This window comes from Cajanus cajan, chromosome 2, assembly GCF_000230855.2.
Source record: "Cajanus cajan strain Asha chromosome 2, NIPB_CcT2T_4, whole genome shotgun sequence".
Classification (NCBI taxonomy): Eukaryota; Viridiplantae; Streptophyta; class Magnoliopsida; order Fabales; family Fabaceae; genus Cajanus; species Cajanus cajan.
The window spans coordinates 66,181,708-66,205,435 of record NC_138518.1 but is presented as its reverse complement, the minus strand read 5'-3'; the positions used below and the strand labels follow the sequence as shown (position 1 = coordinate 66,205,435).

General features: G+C 30.8%; 1 protein-coding gene and 2 long non-coding RNA genes across 9 annotated transcripts; 1 reads left to right on the top strand and 2 right to left on the bottom strand.

Annotated features, from left to right (window-relative positions):
* Positions 1–1,432: 1,432 nt before the first annotated feature.
* LOC145954475 (uncharacterized) lies at positions 1,433–4,166 on the bottom strand. Of its 5 annotated transcripts, none has more exons than XR_014431670.1 (4): positions 3,422–4,166; positions 2,744–3,314; positions 1,783–1,849; positions 1,433–1,678 (listed from the first exon to the last, which is right to left on the bottom strand). It is a non-coding gene; the product is annotated as an uncharacterized LOC145954475 (long non-coding RNA). The 5 variants fall into 5 exon arrangements; XR_014431671.1 differs by having other exon boundaries at positions 3,713–4,166; XR_014431668.1 differs by having other exon boundaries at positions 2,744–3,797; positions 3,904–4,165.
* A 6,644-nt stretch (positions 4,167–10,810) lies between these two features.
* Positions 10,811–12,074, top strand: LOC109790842 (uncharacterized). Of its 2 annotated transcripts, none has more exons than XR_003803222.2 (2): positions 10,811–11,685; positions 11,810–12,074. It is a non-coding gene; the product is annotated as an uncharacterized LOC109790842 (long non-coding RNA). The 2 variants fall into 2 exon arrangements; XR_002238969.3 differs by having other exon boundaries at positions 10,811–11,739.
* Positions 12,075–14,400: 2,326 nt separating this feature from the next.
* Positions 14,401–22,415, bottom strand: LOC109790844 (NAD(P)-binding Rossmann-fold superfamily protein). 2 transcript variants are annotated; one of them, XM_020350092.3, is made up of 16 exons: positions 22,256–22,415; positions 21,576–21,821; positions 21,287–21,454; positions 21,083–21,133; positions 20,474–20,608; positions 20,150–20,173; positions 19,891–20,002; positions 19,544–19,669; positions 19,391–19,440; positions 16,843–17,001; positions 16,658–16,753; positions 16,461–16,576; positions 16,245–16,368; positions 15,370–15,483; positions 15,163–15,243; positions 14,401–14,809 (listed from the first exon to the last, which is right to left on the bottom strand). In XM_020350092.3, exons 1-16 carry the CDS (start codon positions 22,301–22,303, stop codon positions 14,663–14,665), a joined length of 1,797 nt encoding a protein of 598 aa, XP_020205681.1. In that variant the 5' UTR covers positions 22,304–22,415; the 3' UTR covers positions 14,401–14,662. The 2 variants fall into 2 exon arrangements, with proteins under 2 accessions (XP_020205681.1, XP_020205682.1); XM_020350093.3 differs by lacking the exon at positions 22,256–22,415 and having other exon boundaries at positions 21,287–21,438; positions 21,576–21,716.
* Between the last annotated feature and the right edge of the window lie 1,313 nt (positions 22,416–23,728).

The following is a 23,728-nucleotide window of genomic DNA, read 5'->3' as shown; positions in this document are numbered from 1 at the left end:
GAGACTTATTGAACAAATTCCACTCATCCTTTGAACCATTGCAATATAATTGTTCTCTTTTTGGTTCATTTTGTGTGCAGATATAACTAACCCAAATTTAGCTAACAATACCTTAATACACCTCATTTTTTGTGCAGGTATTGAGCTAGAGATTTGAGGATTGAAGATCTTTTGGATTGGAAACATAAGGAGCCAAGGAGCAGAGCAGAGTGGCTGCGCCGGGCGCAAGATGACTCCGCGCCGGGCTTGAGAAGAACAGAGCAGTGGACTTCTGGAAGTCATACATGCGCCGGGCGCGAGACTCCACCACGCCGGGCGTGATCGAGGCAGAGAGTACCTCAATACTCTCTGGAACGAATTGCGTCGGGCTTAATAGAGAATTGCGCCGGGCTTGCTCTAAGGCAGAGAATGCTTGAAAGCCTCTGGAAGACACTGCGCCGGGCGTAAAAGTAATTGCGCCGGGCTTATAACGAGGCAGAAAGTGCTCAGAAGACTCTGAGCCGGGCGCGAATACTTATGCGCCGGGCGCGAAACCCTAATCTGACCTCCCAGGCTCGTATTTGAAGCCATTTTCGAGGGTTTCTCCCTCATTCACACATTGGGCGCGTTTTGGGAGCTGTGGAAGGGATTCCCGGAGATTGGAGCCGTTCGTGTGTGGGTCTTTCCTTCGGTTCTTCATTTCTCCCTTCATCTCTATTTTGTATTTACCCTCTTTGTTGAGTGGTTTCACCCATTTTGTGGGGTTAGATGTAGCCAACATACTCTATTGTAATCCTTACGTTTTCAATGATATATATATTTGTTGTTTCATTCATTGTTGTGTTTGTTTCTTTGCTTAATGCTTGCTTTGGATTGATCACCCTTTGCATGATTTAAGGTTCCATTGAGTATTGGGAAATACCTTTGAAATTAGTTCTGGAACATATGCCTAGTGGAGATTGTATCTAGGGATAGAGCTTGACCCATTAGTAGTCTTAAACCCTAGCCCGTAATGCGGGTGTAGGTATTGGGTACTCAAGGGATTGATATTCAATATCCGCACCTAGGCTCTTTCTCTAAGGGATTAGGTTTGAGTAAACTATTGGGTTGACTAAGCAATGAATTTAACAAGAGATTAAGGATACATTAGTGTTACGTTCGGTGAAATCTGACCCCCACAGCCTCACAATACCATTATCCCATTTCTACTCTTTCCCATTCTAAAACTAATCTTTTTATAGTTTTAACATTCCAATAGTCATGCTCTTCATCTCACATTTACATGACAAACTATAAATTGGAATTATTCTTTAGTCACGAATAGTCAATAAATACTTATTTTACCTTCTAATCCCTGTGGATACGATATTTTTACTACTTGAACGGCCGGTATACTTGCCGTGTTTGAGACCGTTGATAGAATTAAACAAATTTACAAATATTAACAAAAGTGTTTCAACGAAATTCTCAACATTGATTCATTCATTACTTGTACCAGGGAAAACATAAATAGTTATATCAAACAGAGTCAAAGTACTTCATAAGTTATAGATTCATTACATAAACTAAAGTAGCATTTTCTAATATACTAATGTGCCTAACTAGCCTTCCTTTGGCTACCCTCATTATCACCATTGCTTCCTCTTGATGATCCTCTTATGTTGTTTGGTGATGGAGCACCACTTCCAACATCTGATGCCTGAAATACAAGGTAAAAGGTATATGTATAATATTATTTATGAAAACAAAAAAGCATATATTACAGGAATTATATAGAAGCAGAAAAATGGGGAGTGAAATTACCTTTGTCACTAGCGTTGTTAATCAAGGAATCAATACGTCCAAAGGCATCCTAAGCCTTATGCACAACCTAAGGAATCAAGGAATCAATATATAGCTAACATATAAAACTAATAGCTATATAAGAACAAAAAGTTTTCATGAAAGATCTACGCAATATATTCTTTGAACACTCAAGTTACTTAAGAGGATTTGTGTTCATAATTATGCTTAATGCATTGAGTAGGTGATTAACTTAAGAGGATTTGTGTTCATAATTACTTATAGCAGATTTACAAATTTTAGTTGATTTTACATTTTACTTATTAATTCTCTTTTAATATTTTAATTTCCATGAAAATCAATTGTTCAACTTGAAAATTAATTATGCAGTAGGCAAAATAGGAAAATTTTCATTCATCTCATGATTAAACTGAACGACTGTTAATAATATTTATGTTTTGAATAAGATTTTACTACAGATACTATCTTGAACCAAGTTTGAAAGAAACAAAAGTCAAAAAAAGTTTACATTTAATTATTCTATTTTTCAACTAATATGATCAGATCCAAAGAAATGCTGCGTTGGAAATAGTTTCTGAAGAATATCTTTTTAATTTCTGCACCAAATTAAACCATAGAAATAACAAACTGACTTTTCCACTTTAATTGAATACTTTTTTCAATTTGCTATTTCTCAGGAAACATTAGCATTACCTTTATTAATATGAATAGGAAACTACTGTGTAGCTTAGCCTTGACATAAAATATGATGCATAAATAAGAAATAAGGAGGAATCTTTTGTTCTAAGTACGTTCAAGCTTATAGGTGTCTTTGAAATGTGAATTGACAGATAGTTTTATGAACTTGTTTCCAAAATATAGGAAGATAAACTTAATTAATTCTGCTAAAGCTGAAATGGGTAACATGAAAGAAAAGAATGAAAGATCGAAGATAATGCTAGAAAAAGTTGAAAAGGAATACCGCTCTCTTCAACTTTGTTTCTTTGACATCCTTCAAAGAGAGGCTTCCAAGAAAGGTGTGGAAGATTCAGCCGCTCCGCATGATAAAGTGGAGGAACCTAAACTTCTGTCACTTTGTCTTGGAAGAAGTCCAACAGAGCATAAAAATGATGAAATACAAATAAATTAATAAGTCCAACAGAGCATAAAAATGATATGATACAAATAAACAACAGAGCATAGATTATTTAAATACATTTATTCAAAATCAATTTATTAAAACTCTAAACTAAATGAGTATATGGGTTTAAAAATTTAGAATTTACAAAAATCAAATGTGCAAAATGAAGTTATAAAAATGGATTTGATGAAAATAAGATATTTTTTTTATAAAAAAAATTGGGTTAAAAGCATACTATTATCGCACACTTGCTCCAACATGCTAGATTAGGAAACATATATGCATCAATATGTTTAAAGTGAAAAATTGCACGGATGCTGCAGCAGGAGCTGTCAAAAGTGGTGCTGTTCCAGCAGCTCCTGCACCGCTTGGTGACCAGCCAGCACTCAATTCAACTGAACGTATGCAGCACCTAAACCAGCCAATCCAGCTTGGTGTTACTTTGGTTCAAGATGCAGCTAAACCAGCTGCTGATATTATTAACAATATGTTTAAGATAAAAAAATATTTGATATTAACTTTTCAGTTAGTGCTCGTCACACAATAAAATAAGAAGGCAAATTCTTTTTTTACAGAATGCTCCGAATATATTCCCCAACACATTCTAACATAAGTCTCAATATCAAGGTTGTCAGATTGACAAATTTACGTAATCTAACTGCTCTTCAGTTTCTCCTGAAACAAGAAACACAGAAACCCTCGAATCTGGGAAGAAGAAATAAAGCCTCTTAGCTACCTTTTGGAGAGACAAAAATTGATACTATAAAACTTCCAACCAAAAGTTAAATTAAATTGCACAAGATGTTTTACAGTCGTCTCTTCTCTTTTCCAAGACAAAAGAACAAATTCCTTTCGACATGCACAAGGGGACTTCCTAAAATTGGCACCGCTGTTCCTATTGACAAAACTCACATCAATCCATTTAGTATGCGAAACCAATTTCAAGAATATTTTTACCAACAATGCTTCAAGAACCAAGACGCTTTGGCAGAAATACTAACCAAAATAATAAGCATGGAGACGTTTTTGTTCTGTTATAGCTGAGGAAGCAAGGCAGCAACTATAACTCGGAAGAGCATGACGACAAGGAAGCACAATGACGAGGAATCATGGCAGCAACGACAACTCGAAAGAGCACAACGACCACGGCGACGATAAACGAAGGGTTTTGAGATTTTTGTAGGGAGAGAGAACTCAAGCAATTAGGTTTAGGGGTTTCTTTTTGGAAATGTACGAGAGAAAGGGAAGTGAATGATTTTCATATTTTTTTTGGGTAGAAATTTGAGAGGGAAAAAATTAATTTACTCTAATTTTTTCTATTTTAAAGAGGGAAAAAAAAAAGAATTTAAGCGGGAAAATAAAAATTTTAATTAGAAGAGGTCATAAATCTCCGTAGATTAAGTAAAAAAAAAGTGCACTTTTCAACTCATTTTGCAACGTTAAACCAAATTCTTAAATTTTTAATAATTTACAAAAAAATTTAAAAACCTCTACAAAATAACTTCCCTTATTTAGCATGTTTTTTTAGTGCAATCAACTATTATTTGCAAGGAATATTAATATCCTTCCAACAAAGTATTAATACTTCTAATTAATTAAGATTCAATTTAATTTATAGTTTTAAGTTTTTAAAATTTCTTAATGAATTTTTTAAATAATTAATAAATGAATATCTACTTAATAAATAATAAAAGACAAAAAATGGGAATTCAAATTTCAAATTTCATTAAGTTAAATATGAGAGAAAATAAAGTTTAGTTTAGAAGCAAATAATAATGACATCTTTAAAAATAGAACAATGTCATATTTTACATACATTTTTATCATTAAAATACTGGCACTTATAAATGCCATATTTTGAATGAAAATAATGGCAGTTTTATAACTGTCGTATTATAAAGTAAATAGTGACAGTTTCTTGAAACTGCCATCTTAAAACTGCCATATTTAATTAGTTTTTTTGTAGTGTAAGGGGTTCACGGGTCTCACAACATCAAACACGAGTAATTTGATGTTTGGCGTGGAAAAGACATAAATTAATTTGTAAAATCTTTTTTCTATTTACTCCTCTAAATCCTTATTTTAACTTGGAGAGAAATTCACTTACTCTATGAATGACTATTAGTATAATTACTTTGTTTAATAATGCATATTATACATTAATTTGAAATTATATAGCAAAATATCAAAATTTTTAAAATTGGTAAAAATTTGTAGATTTAATCTATTTAATAAGAACTTTTAATGTAATGCAACAATCATGAGTTATTTAATGAGTTATTAAGTGTAATAACTCTTACTTTTAGTATAAGAGAATTTGTTTCATTATAACCTATGCATTAATTAATTTTTAACTTAAAAAATTTGTTTTATTTATTTACTTTTTTTACTGTATATAAATATTTTTGGAGAAATTTATTCAAATTATTCAAAATTTATCTTTTCCTTTGACGATGAAGGATTCTGTTAGTTCAAAGTTGGAGCTAAAGATTATAAATTTAACTTTTTAATATGTTTGATTATTAAATAAAAAATAGTGATATTTTAGCCACATTTCGAGTAACTCTTCAATACCTAAAAATAAATAAAATAGTTGTCGTTCTAGTCTTGATTGTTACAATTCACGAAGCTAGCACATCAAACTTATTGCTGGAAGAAAAAAAATCCTTGGCCTTTTAATTCCTATGTTTTCAAAGTTGTGACTAAAACTTTAATAATTGTATCTATCTTTTTCTATTTTTTCTTGTCATTTATTATACAAATAAATATTAAGTGTCTATTTATATTTATTAGGTGTGGAAGTGGGATGAATCAAATTCATTCCTTATATTGACGAGAAGAGGTCGAGAAGTAACTTTTAGAGAGGATTGTGTGCTAGTTGGGATTAGACCTTTGAAATATGGGTCAGGCTACCTTCCAAAGTCCTAGTCCATGTGGGCTTTAGGGCCAAAAAAGCCGACAGGACTAAAAAGTTCACTGTTCATTATATATAAACCTCCTTTTTTCTATAAATACACCTCTTTTTTAGAAAAAATATTAAAATTTTAAAATATTTTTAATTTTTTAATTTTTTAATTTTACACCCATAATATTTTATTTAATATTTTCTTTCACACATCTTTCCTCTTTTTTTTTTTTTTTTTTTTTTTTTTTTTTCAATTTTTACATATATTCTCTTACCTTTCCTTCACCCCACTTATTTTAATAGCATGTGAAAATTGAAAGAAAAAAAAAATGTGTAAAAAAAAAGAAAGTAACAAATTAAAAGTTGAATGTGTAAAATTAAAAAAATAAAATAAAAATTACAATATTTTATAATTTTTAAAAAAAATAAAGGAGGTGCATTTATAAAAATTCTCATATATATACACCTCCTTTATTTTTTAAGTACATCTCCTTTATTTTTTTTTAAATTATAAAATATTATAGTTTTTTTTAATTTTCTAATTTACACTTTCAATTTTTAATTTGCTACTTTCTTCTTCTTTTTTACACACTTTTTTTTTCTCTTTTAGTTTTCACATACTACCAAAATAGGTGGGGTGAAGGAAAGGTAAGAGAGTGCATGTAAAAATTGAAGAAAAAAAAGAGAAAGATGTGTGAAAAATAAGTACTAAATTAAATGTTGTAAATGTAAAATTAAAAATTAAAAATTAAAAATATTTTAAAATTTTAATTATTTTTTTAAAAAAGGAGGTGTACTTATAAAAAAAAAAAAAAAGTATATATCATGAACCAAAGTTCACTTATAAAAAACTTCACAAGGCCAAAAAGCCCACAGAGATCTTAGGACTAGGAATAGGATAGTCCATGGGCCATTTTTTTATATAAAAATAATAAATTAACTATTAAAAATTATCATAATCCATTATATAAACTAACTTACACGATGCACTACTTAGTTTATTCTATATACCAACTTCCAATTTTAAAGATAAAAGCATTAACTAGCTTGAAATAGACATTAATTAATTAATAATTATATTCAAAATTGTTCAAGGACTAAAATTGTGCAATTAACTATCATAATTTACACAAGTTAAACATAGTTGTGCCATGATCTTGAATATCAATTAGTTATATTATTTTAAATAATAAGTATAATTTTTAAATTTTTGTAAAATTGCATTACATTTGATAATTTGTAAAACAAGTTTAACTTTTTTATATATTAGTCTAAAAACTTTATACCACCAATTAAAAAATGTTTTAAATACTAAATACGATTTTTAAAGTAATTATTATAAAAATAAATAATTTTATCATAAATTATAATATATGATTTGATGAAAATATATGGAAAAAACTTATTTAAATTCTTGTAAAATTGTATTGCATTTCAAAACCTTATATTTTATTTTAAGTGATTAATTTTATTAAGACATATTCTTTCATGTACTATCATATAAATATTATTTATTTCATATAAAAAATGATTTAAATTAAAATTAATAATATATCAATTTATTATCTATATATGAAATAAAATAAATATAATAATGCTAAAATCAATTTTTTTTGACTTTTTGGTGTTTTAAAAATAAAATAAACAAAATTTTATCTAATGAAATCAAATAAAAATATCTAAATGAAGCATATTTTGAGAATTAAAATAAAAAGTGCATAAACATGAAAAATTAAATTGGAAATTATGTCAAAAAGGTAAAAGTCATTGGTTTATGTTGTTGTTCCTGTCGCACGAGGAAAGAAAAAGTTCAATGTTTGGTGATGCATTAAGAGATTGATTTAATTAACTTGCACAATGATTGGAGTAAAATCACTATTGAATATTGAATTAGTGTTTAACTTGATTTAATGATTGGTTCAATTTTGAAAATATTGTAAAAAGTCATATAAATCTATACTTGAAAAATTATATAACTTCATACAATATTTATAAAATTAAAAAAAAAAAGAGTTAGCAAGAGTTTTTTTTTTATATAAATAATGTGACAAGTGGAGGGTCAAGCCCCTTGAGACCTTAACCTTGGCTCTCTTTTATTTGGAGTTGTGTGGATTGAGAACTTTAAGTCCCTCCATTAAGTGAAACTAAAATAAATAGGACTTTTATAGAAGGAATCATTGGAGTATGGACTAACTCCAAAACCATAGGTACACCTCTGATTAGGATGAATTTTATGTTAAGATTTGTTGGAGAGTAGGGTGGGCCAATCTAGTAAATTTTGGCGAGATAAGTGGGTTGTGGCCCATTCATTGGTGGAAGACACTTGGAATATCCACTGCGAGATTGATAAAATAGTGGCAAATTATATTGATACTAATGGTCAACGGGAATTCTTCCATAGACTCACATCAGTAAAATTGTTGCAACTATGCCACGAATGGAAGGAAATGGGATTGACCTAGTCCTTGATGTGTGATGGAATACGTGGTTTTTTATGGATATTAATTAAGTCATAGAGGTATTGTTACTAATGACAAAAGGCATTGTTTGGGGTTAGCTTCTTCAAATCTCTGTGGTGTATATATGTGAATCTCTGGTGGAGGTGGTTTGGCATATTTTTTCGGATTGTCAATCTAGTAGAGCTGTTTGGGGTTTGTTCATCCAAGGGGTGTGGGTATGGAATTCTTCTTTGATAATGATTGGCACATTGGCTTTTGATTAATTTAGTGAATCATGATATCATAAATAGTTTGTATTGGAGTGCCACTTTTGGAGTTAATTTGTACGTGATTTGGTTGAAAATAAATGAATTTATCTTCAATAATGCAACTTGGTCGATGGAAGAAGTGACGAACTACTCAGCTCAAATGATGTTATTAATTTAGCTTGAGAAAGGGGTTTTTGAATTATCAAATATATTTAGATTCATTAACTGCTATTAGTCGTCATCCTTGTAAGAGTTTGATCAAAGCTATTCATGAAATTTATAGGAATAAAGGTTAAAGGCCATGTTTATTGGTTCGTGCTAAGAAGGGAGTCTTATCGGGTGGGTGATCTCATGACTAATTATAGGAGTCATCTTTTTAATCACTTTCAGGTTTTTATCGTTCTTAATCTTATTTCTTATTCTATAGAAGATGTCATGTGACTCTGTAAAGTAAAGATTGTATTTCAAACGACAGCAGAATTGCAATTGTTAATTAAAAATATATTCATACATAATATTTTTTAATTAATAATTAAGATTGTAATAAATACATGTATACACATAATAAGTAAAAAGTATTAAAATATCAAGTGTTCATTTTAATTAATAATTATAATTTGACTTTATCATTTAAAATGCAGTCCTCACTTTATCATCTATATTTGCTTACCGGACAGGCCTATGTGTATGTTGCCTGTTCTTTGAAGAGAGATACCTTTGTACCCAAGGCCCAAATTTGGGTGGCCCATTTTCATACTGTGGATTATGGATGATGTATTTTGATTGCCAAATTGGGTAAGGCCCAACACTTCCTGTAAACGGAGAAAAAAAAATGGCTCATGATCTATACATTTTTTTTTAATGAGTAGACCCCCTTTATTTTTTTATTTTTTTTAAAATATTCTTAACTATTTTATTTTTTAATTCTATACATCTAATTTTTAATTTTGGACTTTTTTTCTTCTTTTCTACACACTTTCTTCTTTATTACTTTCAGTTTTCATATGCATTCTTCTATCTTCCTCCATTTCTCTTTATTTCAATAGTTAGTTTTAATTTTCTCAAATTTTAAATCACTCTCTTTCTCCCTCGCCTCTTTTGGAAAGGGAGTAAGAAAAAATTAAAGGGATGCATGTGAAAACTAAAAAGAGTATGGAAGGAGGTGTATGAAAAGAAGAAGAAAATGTTAAATTGAATATTGGAAGTGTAAAATTAAAAAATTAAAGATAATTTAAGTTTTTTTTTTTAAAAAAAGAGATGTGCTTTAAAAAAAAGAGTATATATCATGAGTAAAAAAAGTATTTATGATTTATTTTGACAAAAAAAAAAGTGGTTTAAGAAATTTGCGAGTTCATCGTTAATGATTGAGAAACCAAACTTGATATTGTTTTTACTTTTTAGAGGTGGCAGAATATGTGTTTGGCTAATTCAGCCAGCCTAAAGTCATCCAATAAAATATAGAGTTTAGACAATTATTATTTACAGCATATTTTATTTTATTTTTATCAATACATTTATTTTGTTTCTTCATGTTTTTATAATTGTCCTTTTGTTGGGAAATTAATTTCCGATAATTTCCCGTAGGCAAAGCTGTCCTCTTTTTTCCTCCCTCTCCTTCATATTTGTGGACTTTGTTGTATAACAAGCTTCCAACCGTCAAACTTAAATCTAATAAATTAAATAATTTACTTTAGTAAATAATTTTTGAAATAATTTATTTTAAGTAAATAATTATTTTAATATATTCTGGCAAAAAGCCCTAATCAACACCGTCACAAATGAGTGAGACTATGCCTTCCCTGCTGCATTTTCAACATGGCCAAACCTACTTTGTAGAGGAAATAATATTAAATCCATTAAAGTGAAAGAAGGCGATTTCATCATTACCTTGTTCTAGCTTTCTCTTTATCTTTGTGATTGAAAATTTAGGAGAGGAGGGGAGGGAAATCCCAAGCCCAAATCATTGTTGAGACCCGGGCAGTTAGTGAAATGATGATGCGTGTAAGGTTTTAGGATGCTGATATATACCTCATCTCTACCTAAAAGATGAAAACAAAAGCTGACATTTTAACTCTCAAACACAGGCAAGAAAAAGAAGGATAAAACGAATCAAACTTTTCCCATGCCACTTCACATCTTGTGTGTAGTTAAATAGTATTATATATGAGAGAAACTGCCGGAGTTGTCAGAATTTTGGTCAAACTCTCAACCCCATGTGCATTCTTTATTCATTCAATAAATAATTCAACACACTTGATTCCATCTTAATTTCATCTGTATGCTGTCCATTTTAAAATACTGCGCAGATGATGTTGATAAAACAAAACAAAAACTTATATATATATCGCTCAAACAATTCAACTTAACAAGCACAAAATTTCAAACATTATCTTAATGCCTAATGTTTCCGCATATGAAATATAGGTGCAAAAACAAGTGTCCCTGAAATGATTACACACATGCTTTGGTGCTCAGGACCAACCGAAATGGAAAAGCTTTAGGATAACCCACGAAGTAGGGCCATGCCAAGTTGAGTTTGTGTTCATGTTCATCCATGACCTCCAAAGAGTGCATTTTCTCACATATTTAAATGTGTTTTTTTTTTTTTTTTTTTTTTTTTTTTTTTTTTTTTTTTATAAGAAACAAACTGAACACTTGGCATTGAAACACCAAAAGAATCTCAATATCACATATTATGGTGATCACGACCTATCTATGATTACATACAGCCATACACGTCCTTGTCACAGTTCCCATCTAGCCCCTCATAAAATTTGTCTCCATTTCAAATGCTGCATCACTCCCACCCTGTATTTTCATTATCCCACATGCACCACATTGGCGTGTTCAAAATTTCTTTTACCATCATCACCATTCATATCTCTTAGTGAAATGCTAGCAAAAAAAACCAATGTGTCCCATGAGACCTCCCCACAAAAGGTTCAAGTTCAACTCGTCCCAAAATCTGTGTCCGATAGGTTGCTAGAGAAGTTCTATGATGAGTCACAGTTCGATTTTGACTATGAGCAAAGTGGTTTATGGTCTCCTCCGGTTCCACGCACAGTGTTCTTGAGCTCCCCGGGAAGAATATTCACTGAGCAAGAAATGCTTGAAAGACTCAGAAGCAAAAATTCACCAAGACATCGCAAAAAGTTCAGAGTTTGTTTCGGTGTATAATGATTCATTCTTCTTAGTTCTTTCCCTGTTCCATTGGTTCCAACCATGGTACATATCAATTTCCTCTGCTTTTTTCCTTATTTGCACTGAAAAATTATATGCCTTATTCTTTTTGCAGGTGTTCTGTTGTGCCTGACAGTGAATGTAAACAAAGTGCGAAGATTTTGTTGCACTGTTTCTTGTTTAGAATACAAAGGGAATCCAAAACTTCCCTATGATTGTTTTATCATATTCACAGGAATTTATTTACGTGTATTTTCTTTTCTTTTTCTCTAGCCAAAAGTGATGTATATGTGAATTTATATATTTTAAGAAAACATATATAGTGTATCAATTTGTTATCCATTATTTTCAGATGAGATACCTGCAGTACCTTTGGGTCCCTTTGCCGTCTCTAATGTCTATATTGTTCATCATTGATTAAGATGCAAATAGCCACATGTTGATGTAGGGTTGTTGGGTCTACCCAATTTCCCTTCTCTGTTACACACTGTTTTAAAACCCGTTCGGAAACTTTTTTTTGAAAACCATGCACCCATATAGAAATGACAAACTTTAGTCAGTGTCCAACACATGATTACGAAAATAAAAATACCCTTTATTATTAAAAACTATTAATAGTAATATACTGTCCTGTTTTGATTTTTAATACTAAAAGACACTAGCTAGTTAACTACCAACATACTGTAAAAAAGATAAGAAAAACATCTGCACATTATCTTTATTATGCTAGCATAATGGGCCCATGTGTCATTTTTATCCAAAAACATTTCAAAAATGCAAATGGCTTTCAGACTTACATAACCAAAATAGGGCAAAACTCACGTATATATCACATGTTATTCTTTAATTGAAGTTAGAGTTTTACTTCGATAAGATTCGTAAATGTATATTAATGAAATTTACATTAAATATACTTATATAATATTAATATAAAATTTTGACTGTATTTAAAAGACAACACCAATTATATTTAAGGAACTACACTTAAATTTTATTCAATTCAATATAACAAGGTAAACGAGATTAGATAGGTTACGTAAATAATAATTTTTAGATTAAATTAAGACTGGGTACATTTAGGATAAGATTATGTTAACTCAAAACATGAAATATAAATTTTCATTCTTATTAATGTAATTGAAATTTTACGAATAATTTATATCAAATTATTATACATAATAATATAAAAATTAAATGATAAGTACTTAACCTAGAAAAAAAAAGTACTTCTATTAGTACTAGTGAAAAAACACCTTTATCCCTATATTTATTTTAAAAATAAAATAAAAAATAATAAAATAGATGATTGGTAACTAAATGATGAGTAATTTGTTGGTTATCAAAAATTTTATTGTCAATATATAATAATATAAATAAAAGAAGTTAGTATATGAGTGTTTTTTTTTTTGGCAAAACACAAAATAAAATGCAAGATATAACTATGACAAATATAATTAAAGTTGAGTAAAGCTGATCTTCATATTGCTTAGGATAGAAGAATCTTGACCTTAATCTGCGAAACTGATTCAAAGTTGGTTGTACAACTCATTCATTATAAAGACGTTCCGTTCCACCTCATACTACTATCTTAAGGAAGATTCAATCTTTTCAAGAGTTAGATTGAGAAATTACGTTTCAGCATGTATATAAAAAAAACTAATATGTGTGCTAATAGACTTGTAAAGGGGAGTTTCTCTTCTCATACTGTAATTAAATTATTTGATTCTTTCCTTGCAATTATTTCACCATTAACTTTAACTGATGTTTCAATTTAACTTACTTGGGCCAGATTTATTTTCTGATTTTGTTTTCTTTTCTTTCCTATTCATAAAAAAAAAAGTTGAGTAAATTACTGGTTGAGTTGGACTATATATGACTCTATCTTATTTTTAAATTTTGATTGAACTAATTTTTAGAGTCTAACTCGTCTCTAAACCTAGATGAATCCGATAATATGAGGGTTATACACGTTTGAGTTGGATTTTGCACGGTCTTACTATATGAACATAATGCTTTTAATTTCTTAAAATCATTTTTTTTCCACTTACAAATATACTGCGATCAAAGATGACTTTTGTGTCATTTCCACATCTTTCCGAAGACAAACGACTTGAAAATTGAAATAGCTAGTGGAGCACGGACTTAAAATTTTATGCCTGCGTCGTAAAATGCTTATAAGCCAGACCTGTGTAAATTATTAGTGAAAGAAAAATGCGAGAAATGTAGATTTGCTAATGTTAGTAATTAGTAAGTTAACGTCCTTCTCTCTTCTTTATATAATTAAATCTTTATACACCCAACCTCTTACCTTTAGTAAATAATGATACACCATTCGTCTGTTACATTTCTATTAATTATTGAATGAAAATTTTAAAATAAGAGACTTAATTTTGAACGATCAAAAGACTTTATGAACTAAATTCAAGCAACTAAGTTAAGGAGATTCAAATCACACATAGGTTAAAGTATGAAGACTAAAAATATATTTAAATGTAACATGTTTTATGTTTTTCATGACACTGAATAAATTTCTAAGATGGATAAATAGTATACAGACATCGTACAGTCAAAACAACGTAACTTTGAAAGTGTGGTGTGGGGATTTTGGTAATAATAATAATAATTTACGGTTAGGGTTCTCAAACACCACGCATGTCTTCTTGTAATTCTCATTCCTCTTGTCTAGAAGGAGATGTAAACCTAAACTGTAACAGGAAAACGATAATTCTATCTTCTTACTGTTTGAATATAAAAATTATTTTCCAATTTGCTACAACAAGTGAGGAAAAGGACCCATGTTTGGAGACAGAATATACATGGATCTTATAAGGTAAAGGTATATCTAACTTGGTTTAAAAGGTATCACAGATTTTTGTCAACTTTATATCTCTTTTGATCACAGACTGTATAGCTCTCAACGTACTAACATCTGCAATATTCATAGCACAAATGCACGACATGCCAAACACTAAACAGAAACAGGATTTTGTTGGAGAGCTTCCTTCCCTGTAATGCCTTCTCCTAAATTTTTAAAGTATATGTCATAGTCCTTTTCTGGAGGAGGGTTTGCTGGATCCACAGTAAATGGCTCACTAAATGGAATGACACTTTTGACCTGCAATAAGTATTACAGATTGTGTTGCTTGCGAAATAGAGTGAGATTGTCTAGAATCAAATAAATACTAGATCCATGGTGGCAGGAAAAACAGTTTATAAAAACTAAAAAAGCAGTTGGGCCATATAAAAACCAAAAATGCACTATGATTGGGGTATTTCTGAATAGAAGCAGCAGCAGCATACTCAATTAAAAGGCTAATAACACTATTCTGGCCAGAGCCTGCATGTAGCGGGCTTCTCCCCTTCAAAAAGGAGGTCCCCCATTTAAGTGAAGTTCACATTACATTTAGAAAACGTAAAAATACTAAACGAATTATGATAAATATGAACATGATAAAAGAAAAGGCTGACCTCAAATGTTTTGTCACATACATAAGGGCTATCAAGTGCCGCTACACAAATGCGAGCAATCTCTTCCCTTGATATTTTACCCTGTTAAGTTTTGAATTAGATTGGCATTTGGCAAAATAAGCAAAATGCTACTATATATCATGAGATAGACGGTTTAGTAAGAACATTTGGACCAAGAAAAACATCCACATTTTGTTTTCATGATACCGTGATATTATCTCCTTGATCAAAAATAAGATCGGCACCAGCAGGCTCCTCAGTTAATGCACATGGCCTCACAATCACATAGGGAATGCCACTTTCTCTAAGTAAATCTTCGCCCTGTTTCAACACAAACCTGTTAGCAAATGAACAAGATGTGACACGGAAATGGGAATTCCACAATTAAAGAGGTCATGGTAAGCAATAAAGACGTTCCTTGGGACACTATGTGGAGAAGGAGTATTCCTCTTCTTCCGTGAACTTGAGTGACAAAGGGAAAAAAAATCATAGTCTAACAGCTATGCTAAAATTATAGAAAAATTCCAATGGTTGACCATTGACATAAATTATAAGTAGTGGGGGAAATAGATAAGATAAACTAGACTACATAACCCCTAAAAGCCTTTTTTTTTTCCTCGTTCAATCCAAAAAGATCCACGTTGAATAGAAGCTGTTATAACTTACAAACAGTTTTTATGTATTAGAAGTGGTGAGAGTACTTGAACCACGTTATTTTGTGACATATTTGGATAAGTTCCTTCAAAAGAACTTTTAAGAGAATAAAATTAAAATAAATTTTTTCATAAATTAAAACTAATTTTTTTTTGGTGTTGAAATTAAAACTAATTTATGTACAAGTGAAAAATAAAATTTTGGAAAAACTAGTAAAAAAAGCTTTTACAAATTAATTCTTGTTTAAACTAATTTTAGCTTCTATAATATGCTAAACCAAATTGGAACAGTGAACTCATGTCAGAATCAGAAGTCTTAACCAACAAAAACAGTTTTGCAGACCAAAGTGACCTTGATAGACACAAACGGAGACCTGGAAATTTTGTATTATATCTGTGCTAAACAAGGAACCCTCACCATATTTTTACCTTTAGTTTAAATGTGAGGATATACTCCAGTTCCTTGTTTAATCGAACGGCAGGAGGCTGTTTACTAAGATCAAGTCCAGGCCTTTCAGGTCTGGTAACTCCTGCTGAGCTCACATGTACAAACCTAGATGTGACACAAAAAGTTGTACAACAAAAGATTAAGCATTATATCGGGGAAAAAAGGAGGAGGAAAGACAACCAAAAAGATAAGTCTACCTAGGCACAATTGGATCCTTTATATATGCCCGTATAGTAGATACTGGAAGCTCAAATGGACCCTCCACAAAAGTTTCATTTAATTTACCATCATACTCAAACTTGCTGAACATGAGCTGCAGAAATTTTGCTTCATTAAGAACAAATGTGAGATTTCTAAGGTAAAAGATCTAAAAGAAATATTAACAGAGCCATGCCTGTAATGATATAACAATGCTTGGATCAAACGGTGGAGCATCAGTCATGGTTCTTGCTCGAAATACAGGCCTCAAGGAAGAAAATGGCACTCGAATCTATGAAAGACAAAAGAACAAAACACTTGAGAGTCGGTATCTGATAATCTAGATTGCAACTATTGCTATTTGCTATAGATGATAACTACCGATTGCCATTTGCCTTTCTCAGTGACAAAGCTTGCAGTGTAACCAACAGTGTCCCAATCACTGCTCGTGCGAACAATGAGTTTATATCTACGCCCATCACCTTTTAGACGGAACTCCAAACCATCATATGCAGAAAGATTTTCAGGTTCTGAGAAATTCTGAAAACCAATTGTGAAAACTTTGCTTTTGATACAGGAATTTAGTTTCCCTAAGTAATTAGTTAAAGTGAAATCAAAATATTTGATAATCACAGTAATAACAGTTAGTCATAGGACTTGGAAATAATTACAATGAGACACTTCAATTACATGCATACTCACTACATCAAAATGAACAAGAGGATATGATTGTTTCAATCTTCCTAAAGAAATTTCTCAGTTCTAGCAAAAAAGAGGATAGGTAAAGATAAAGCCACTACTGCAATCTTTCCACTAGAAAATGAATCTGACTCTTTTGCTTTCTTTATGCGGTTTATTTATACGTTTATTTAAAATTTCCAGAGCTTCTACTAGATGGCTAAAACATATCCTAGTGAGCACATTAGTTTAAATCTTAAGCTATTAGGTGAAAGCCAATAAATTTTTGATGTCTGACATCCCTATCCATATACCTGGCTGTGGAGATCAAAGAATTAAGCGAGCACATAAGTGAACTGCTCTTGATGTGATGAAATATTAGTAAAAGGATTGCTAAAATTTAATGTTACAGTATAAAAATAGGCAAAACACCTAATTTGGTCCCTTATAATAATTAATAGTTTCAATTTCGTCCCTTTATAATTTTTTTGTTTCAATTTGATCCCCAATAATTTTAAAAAATTTCAATGTGAGACTTTTTGTCCAAATTTCACAAATGGTGTTAAATGTAGATGATGTTGATGCTACGTAGATACACAGGTGACAAGGTCCCATACTCCTTCTTTAATGCACCTGGAACGGGCCGTTCTGAAACCAAAACGGGCCGTTCCAGAACACCAACCAGGATTTATATTTAAATTTAAATTTAAGTGTTACATTAAAGGAGCATTGACTGATGTTTAAATTTAAGTGTTACATCTCAACAAAATGCAGCAATGTGGTTCAAAGATTGAAAACAAAAATTCATAACATAAATTCAAATATTAAAATATGAACCAGAATTGATCTTCTTATCTCTATTTTTCATCATTGCCCATATAAATAATAAATTAGTTAGGCGTACTTTACTGTCTGAGCCGTCACGACTTAGAACAGTAGATGCAATAAACTTATGTATAATTCTAATGGTAGAGTGACGAAATGTAGATGAATTGTATTTACCAGCCTCCCATTGTGTATGACCTGTTACAATCCCCAAAACATGTATGGATTAAATGATCTTGAGTTTTTTTCCCCTATGGTTTGAAATCCAAAGATACCATTGAATTCCTCCAAATTGAGACGACACTCTGTATTAAAAAGTCTAAAGAAAATCAAGAACAATCCTTGGATCTGGAACGGCCCGTTCACAATTTGTCCCGGTCAAAATTTCAATATGGAGAGAACTAAGAAATCAAGAACAATCCTTGGATCTGGAATGGCCCGTTCTAAAACCAGAACGGCCCGTTCTGCTTGCATTCTTTGTGTGTTAACTTTGCATCTGGAACGGGCCATTCCAGATGCAAAGTTAACATACAAAGAATGCAAGCGGAACAGACCGTTTTGGTTTCAGAACGAGCCATTCCAGATCATTAAAGAAGGGGGTGAGGAGGCATGCCACCTATGCATCTACGTGGCATCCACGTCATCACATTTAACACCGTTTGTGAAATTTGGATGGAAAGTCTCACATTGACATTTTTTAAATTATTGGGAACCAAATTGAAATAAAAAATTATAGAAGGACGAAATTGAAACTATTAATTATTATTATAAGGGACCAAATTATGTATTTTTCCGTAAAAATATGTTATTTCACGTTGATCCATAAGATTAAACATTGATTTTAACTTAAATAATTCAACTAGTTGAAAAAATATAGTTCCTGAAAAATAACAAATGCAAAATATTTTATACGCTGATATGCTGTGATCCTCCATTTCATATTTCTCGTTAAGTGATTTCAAGGGGAAAAGTACATTCTTCCTTTCTTAGTGTCGTACTAAATAAATGCTTTCCTTACTTCAAACAAAATGGTTCATTAATATATACATTTCATAAGCACTTAACTGTTAAATTACTAAAAAATGGCAAAAGGGTGATTCATGATTCAAAACCACATTAGAAGGCTGTATCACAATTCAGAACACTTACCTAAAGCTATAATTGAACCAGCACTGCAATGCAGTGTTTATATCCATCCATTAAAATTTAAGAGAACACTAGGAATGAAGACATGGGATATCTTTTATTAAACACATTAAATTGAGGTCAATTTTAGAATTAAAAAAAGATTATGTCAGAGTTGGCTATAACAACATTAATAAAAAATGTGACCTTTTATTTTTACAGTGGTCTAGTATTGAATCAAGTATGTCATTGCCATTTGCCAGGCCACAATAAAAAGTTAGTAAAAATAATTATACATTACCTTAGTTCGGATACTTGTAAAGCCACCATTGTTTGCCGTTGAAACAACGCCTGAACTAGACACAGTTGTATTATTTTGAGCAGCAAAACATCGGGTACAAGTTCCCACAAAAGTGCAGTCACATGCATTCACAAAAATTTATTTATCACATACCTTTAAAAACTCCAGTTGGTCCACCATTTTCAGCTCCACTTGGGTCTATTTGAAAATTACTTTCACTAACTCCCCCCATTACCACGTCATCTAAAGCACCCCAAGGAATCTGCCTGTAATTATTGTCTGCAAGGAAAATAGAGAACAAATTTTATTCACAGGATGCACAGCAGTAAAAGTAAAACACGTTAAATAAAAATCAATTCAGCTTCTACAAGTTTCCTTTTTATTGCGATGCACCTAAGTTATGTTTGGGGCCACTGGGCATGTATATGTCAAGATGTTAGATTGGGAAATTAAGTTGAATCCATAATCACAATCAGTTGTTTTGTCAACTAAGAATCTACCTTCAAATCCAAATAATAGCTTTCCTCCTCGAAGTCCAAGGTTATCCTTCACAGCCTTGATCAAATTTCTCATTCCTATGTACTCTACCTTTTCGGGTGAATCACCTTTTATCTGTTTTCAACAGCCAATAACTAAGAAAAAAAGCCTCAAGAACTTCACAAAATGAGCTCGCAGACCTACTGAACTTCCAAATTAAATAGACAAGAATAAATCTGACTCGGAAGATGATGTCAACAGAAAGCAAAATCAGTAAGCTACCTCTGGCTCAAAGAACTTAATTCCCTGCACCATTAATAATTTAATACTGTTAGAGAGAAATAAATATGAAGCCTTCACTAAATAATCATGGAACTAAAACATCCATTTCTCATTGATACATAAGCATTGATTACTGTGTAAGAAAAATCAAATTTCTACTGTCTTACAGCGTGTTTGAAAAACTGTTTTTTTAACGAAAACGTAAAAACACACTTTTCAAAGCACCAAAATACAAAGCAATTATTTCTATCTTCTCCATTCAAGTACGTTTGTCAAATTTTAACAATAAAACAAACACACACTTAATAAAGTTAATGGACATACTTGGCTGTATTTTGCTCTGTCTGGAGTATCTCCTTCCTTAGGGCCAACAATGACAGAAGCAGCATTAATCACTTTCTTCACACCTTTAAAGTATTCAGGGATCAAAGTGCTATCTTTTGTAATGTCTCCTACAACCTTAGTTTACACATAAAGGTAAGTTGGCAGCAGAGGAACTTAATGGATAAAGATACTATCAATTTATGTAGTACAAAGTTTGCAATCACCGGATAAAAAAAATAAAAATATATAAATAACAGGAAAGTCTGCATTGATGAGCATCATTATCTTCCACCAAAACCTGACACTTTAGCAAATGTTCCACACAAAAATTAGTGAAGAACTTCAAATGGCCAGAAGTCAATTTATTATCTCTTCCTTTCCAAACCATACCCTCCAAACTAACATCAATTTTCCATCATCGCTGGAGGCATTGTATAAGGTCCAATAACAACTCATTGTCAACAAACTGATAACTAGAAATCTAAGTTGCCAAATTTAGTAAAATTCAGATCCAAAAGTAATTTGTAGCAAACTGAGAAACTAGTCAAACTACCACATTTATTTGATCATTTGTAAAGTCTTTCAGTACATCAAATTAAAGAGACTCACCAAATCAACATCTGAGCCTAACATTCTTCTTGCTTTCTCTTCATTTCTAACCTGATAAAAATAGATACAGAAATGTAATATTGTTAAGTGCTAAAGAAAATAATTAATAGACTGAAAATTTCTAAGTTTTTTCCCCTTTTCTTTCTATCAAGAAACTATTATTTGCAGTGAAATCTAGTGAGCAAGGTAAGTTAACAACAATACCAATACTCGGACTGGAATTCCTTTCTTCCGCAATATATCAACCACTCTTCGACCAACGCCACCAGTAGCTCCGGCTACCAGGACCAGATCAGAAGTTCCCATGGAGTTAACCAATTCAGTAGGGGAAGGACTAGATGCGGATAGTTTCTCAACTAGAAAGTCAAAGAACTTCACAATTCAGAAATGAAGAAAACTCATTAGTTGATCTATACCAAACTTTCACCTCTCTCTCTCTCTTTCTTCCTATTACTCTCAAGTTGTACTAGTTTAAAAATGAATGAAGTGTTACCTTAGCAGGAGAAGGGAACCCATTGAAGAAGTACAGTGTTTTCACAAATCTTCCAAAATCCCAATTTTGTCTTCCAGCTTCAGCTGATATGGTCGCTCTATATGATCCAGAAGAGAGTCTGGTTGACGTATAAATCAATGTCTGAGGTCTACCATATATCTGAAGAAATGGTTTAGGCAGCGTAGGTGATGCCAAAATAGTGTGTGAAAATTTCTTACTAAACTTGCTTCTAGTCAATTCAGGGCCCTGCAGTATGAATTTAAAGAAGAGAAACAAGACGAAGCAAAAGTGATTTCAATGACCAAACTTCCACTAACTATGATGAAGTGGGAATTTTCATCTTCAGCAACAACAACAACAACAGGTAGAATCAGCTAGCATGATGAATAAGGATATGAATGCATCCAGTCCACTCATCAGTTGCATATATCAAACCCAATCGCGCATGGCTTTACACACTTCTCTAAAAATTTATCTTGAAATTCGACCAAATTCACAAAAGGCACAACATAACGAACTTCTCACTCAGATAGCCAAAATTTAGTGAACAATAAGGATAATATGAGATAACATCTTTTAGCTTGGCTTAGTAAAAGTGATAATTTGACATACGCAGTGCAATATTGAGTGTAAAATGATGAAACATTAAATAAGAAGGCTCATATTTCTTCCAAATGTACCTGAAATTTGAGAACAGACGTGGAAGGAGTTGTGAAAAGCGCTTCCATTTTGGAAGTGATCGTAGCGATATGTTGTCAAGTTATGGTTGTTGTGATATTTACAGTGCAGGATTTATATCAACCACAAACCCGATACTGTTCATTTCAGCTGTCTAGAATACCAAACAAGTGATTCTCCTAGAATATGTTTGTGTTTATCTTATTTTTATTATTATTAATTTTTTTTCCCTCTAATGTATTCCCCCATTAATACCTATGTACATATAAAAGAAAAATAAAATAGACTTTAATGTAGAAATTAATTTCAGTTATTTAGTTTTATATTTTTAGTCATTGTTATCATTTCTAATTTTATTTTTTTGTTTGAATTTTTAATTATTTTTTATTGATAAATTTGCATGATTTTATATTTTAAAAATTTCTTACATCAGCAACTAAAACTGTATTTATTTGTTTATTTTAGTTGAAAAAACAATTTAAGTCATCAAATTTTATTATCATATCCATTAGTTATGATATTTTTTTATTAACCTTTTAAGTTTATAATGAATTTATTTATTTTTCTTAATATATATATATATCGTAATATATATATATATTACAATATTTCAAATCAATTTTTGATTGTTATTAATTATTAACTTAAAAAGGAATTTACTTTTAACTTTAAAATTAATATTTAAAACCATGAAAAAGAAAAGAAAATTAAACTAAACAATAAAGCATGAATTTTGTACAAATTCAATTGCAAGTTTATAAAATATTTCAAATATTTAAAATGGTAAAGCGACCTAATTTATATCGGATCACTTCAAACATAACTTAAATATTGTGAGAGGGAGCTCACCGATTAATAGAAGTGAGACGATAAACATGATTTACCTTATTTACTCTAAGAATAAATTATTTGTTTTATTAGTTCAGCAAATTAATTTGAATTCAATTTTATGCTAAATTGACTTGATTTTTTTTGCGACTAAATCGAATTGTTTGAATTGAATGATTTTTTTTTACAGTGATAGATACGAGAAAAAAAATCAGAGAATTTTTACCTTTTTATAAATATAATTCAGTTTTTATAGTTAAGTTTAATTTTTAATTACTTCTTTTTTATATAAAAAAAGTTATAGATTAATTAAGTTACAATTTTTTTTATAAGCTAAATAATTAAGATTAAAAATTGTATAAAGGTACTCCAACCCATTATAAAAATATCATATATGATATGTGTAGTATGTAACACTAAAAATATTACTCCAAACTAAATACGTGAGCTAGTCCATCTAAAAAATTACTACATATAAAATATAAAACAATTCAAATGACTTTTCAATAAAGTATTTCATATTTGCCTAATCTAATCCTTCATAATGTAATAACGTGATTGTCAAGTCTTTTGAATTAGATAAAAGAAAGTAAAAAGTTTAGATTGAGACAACAGCGACGCTAAAATCCAAATATATACATAAATAA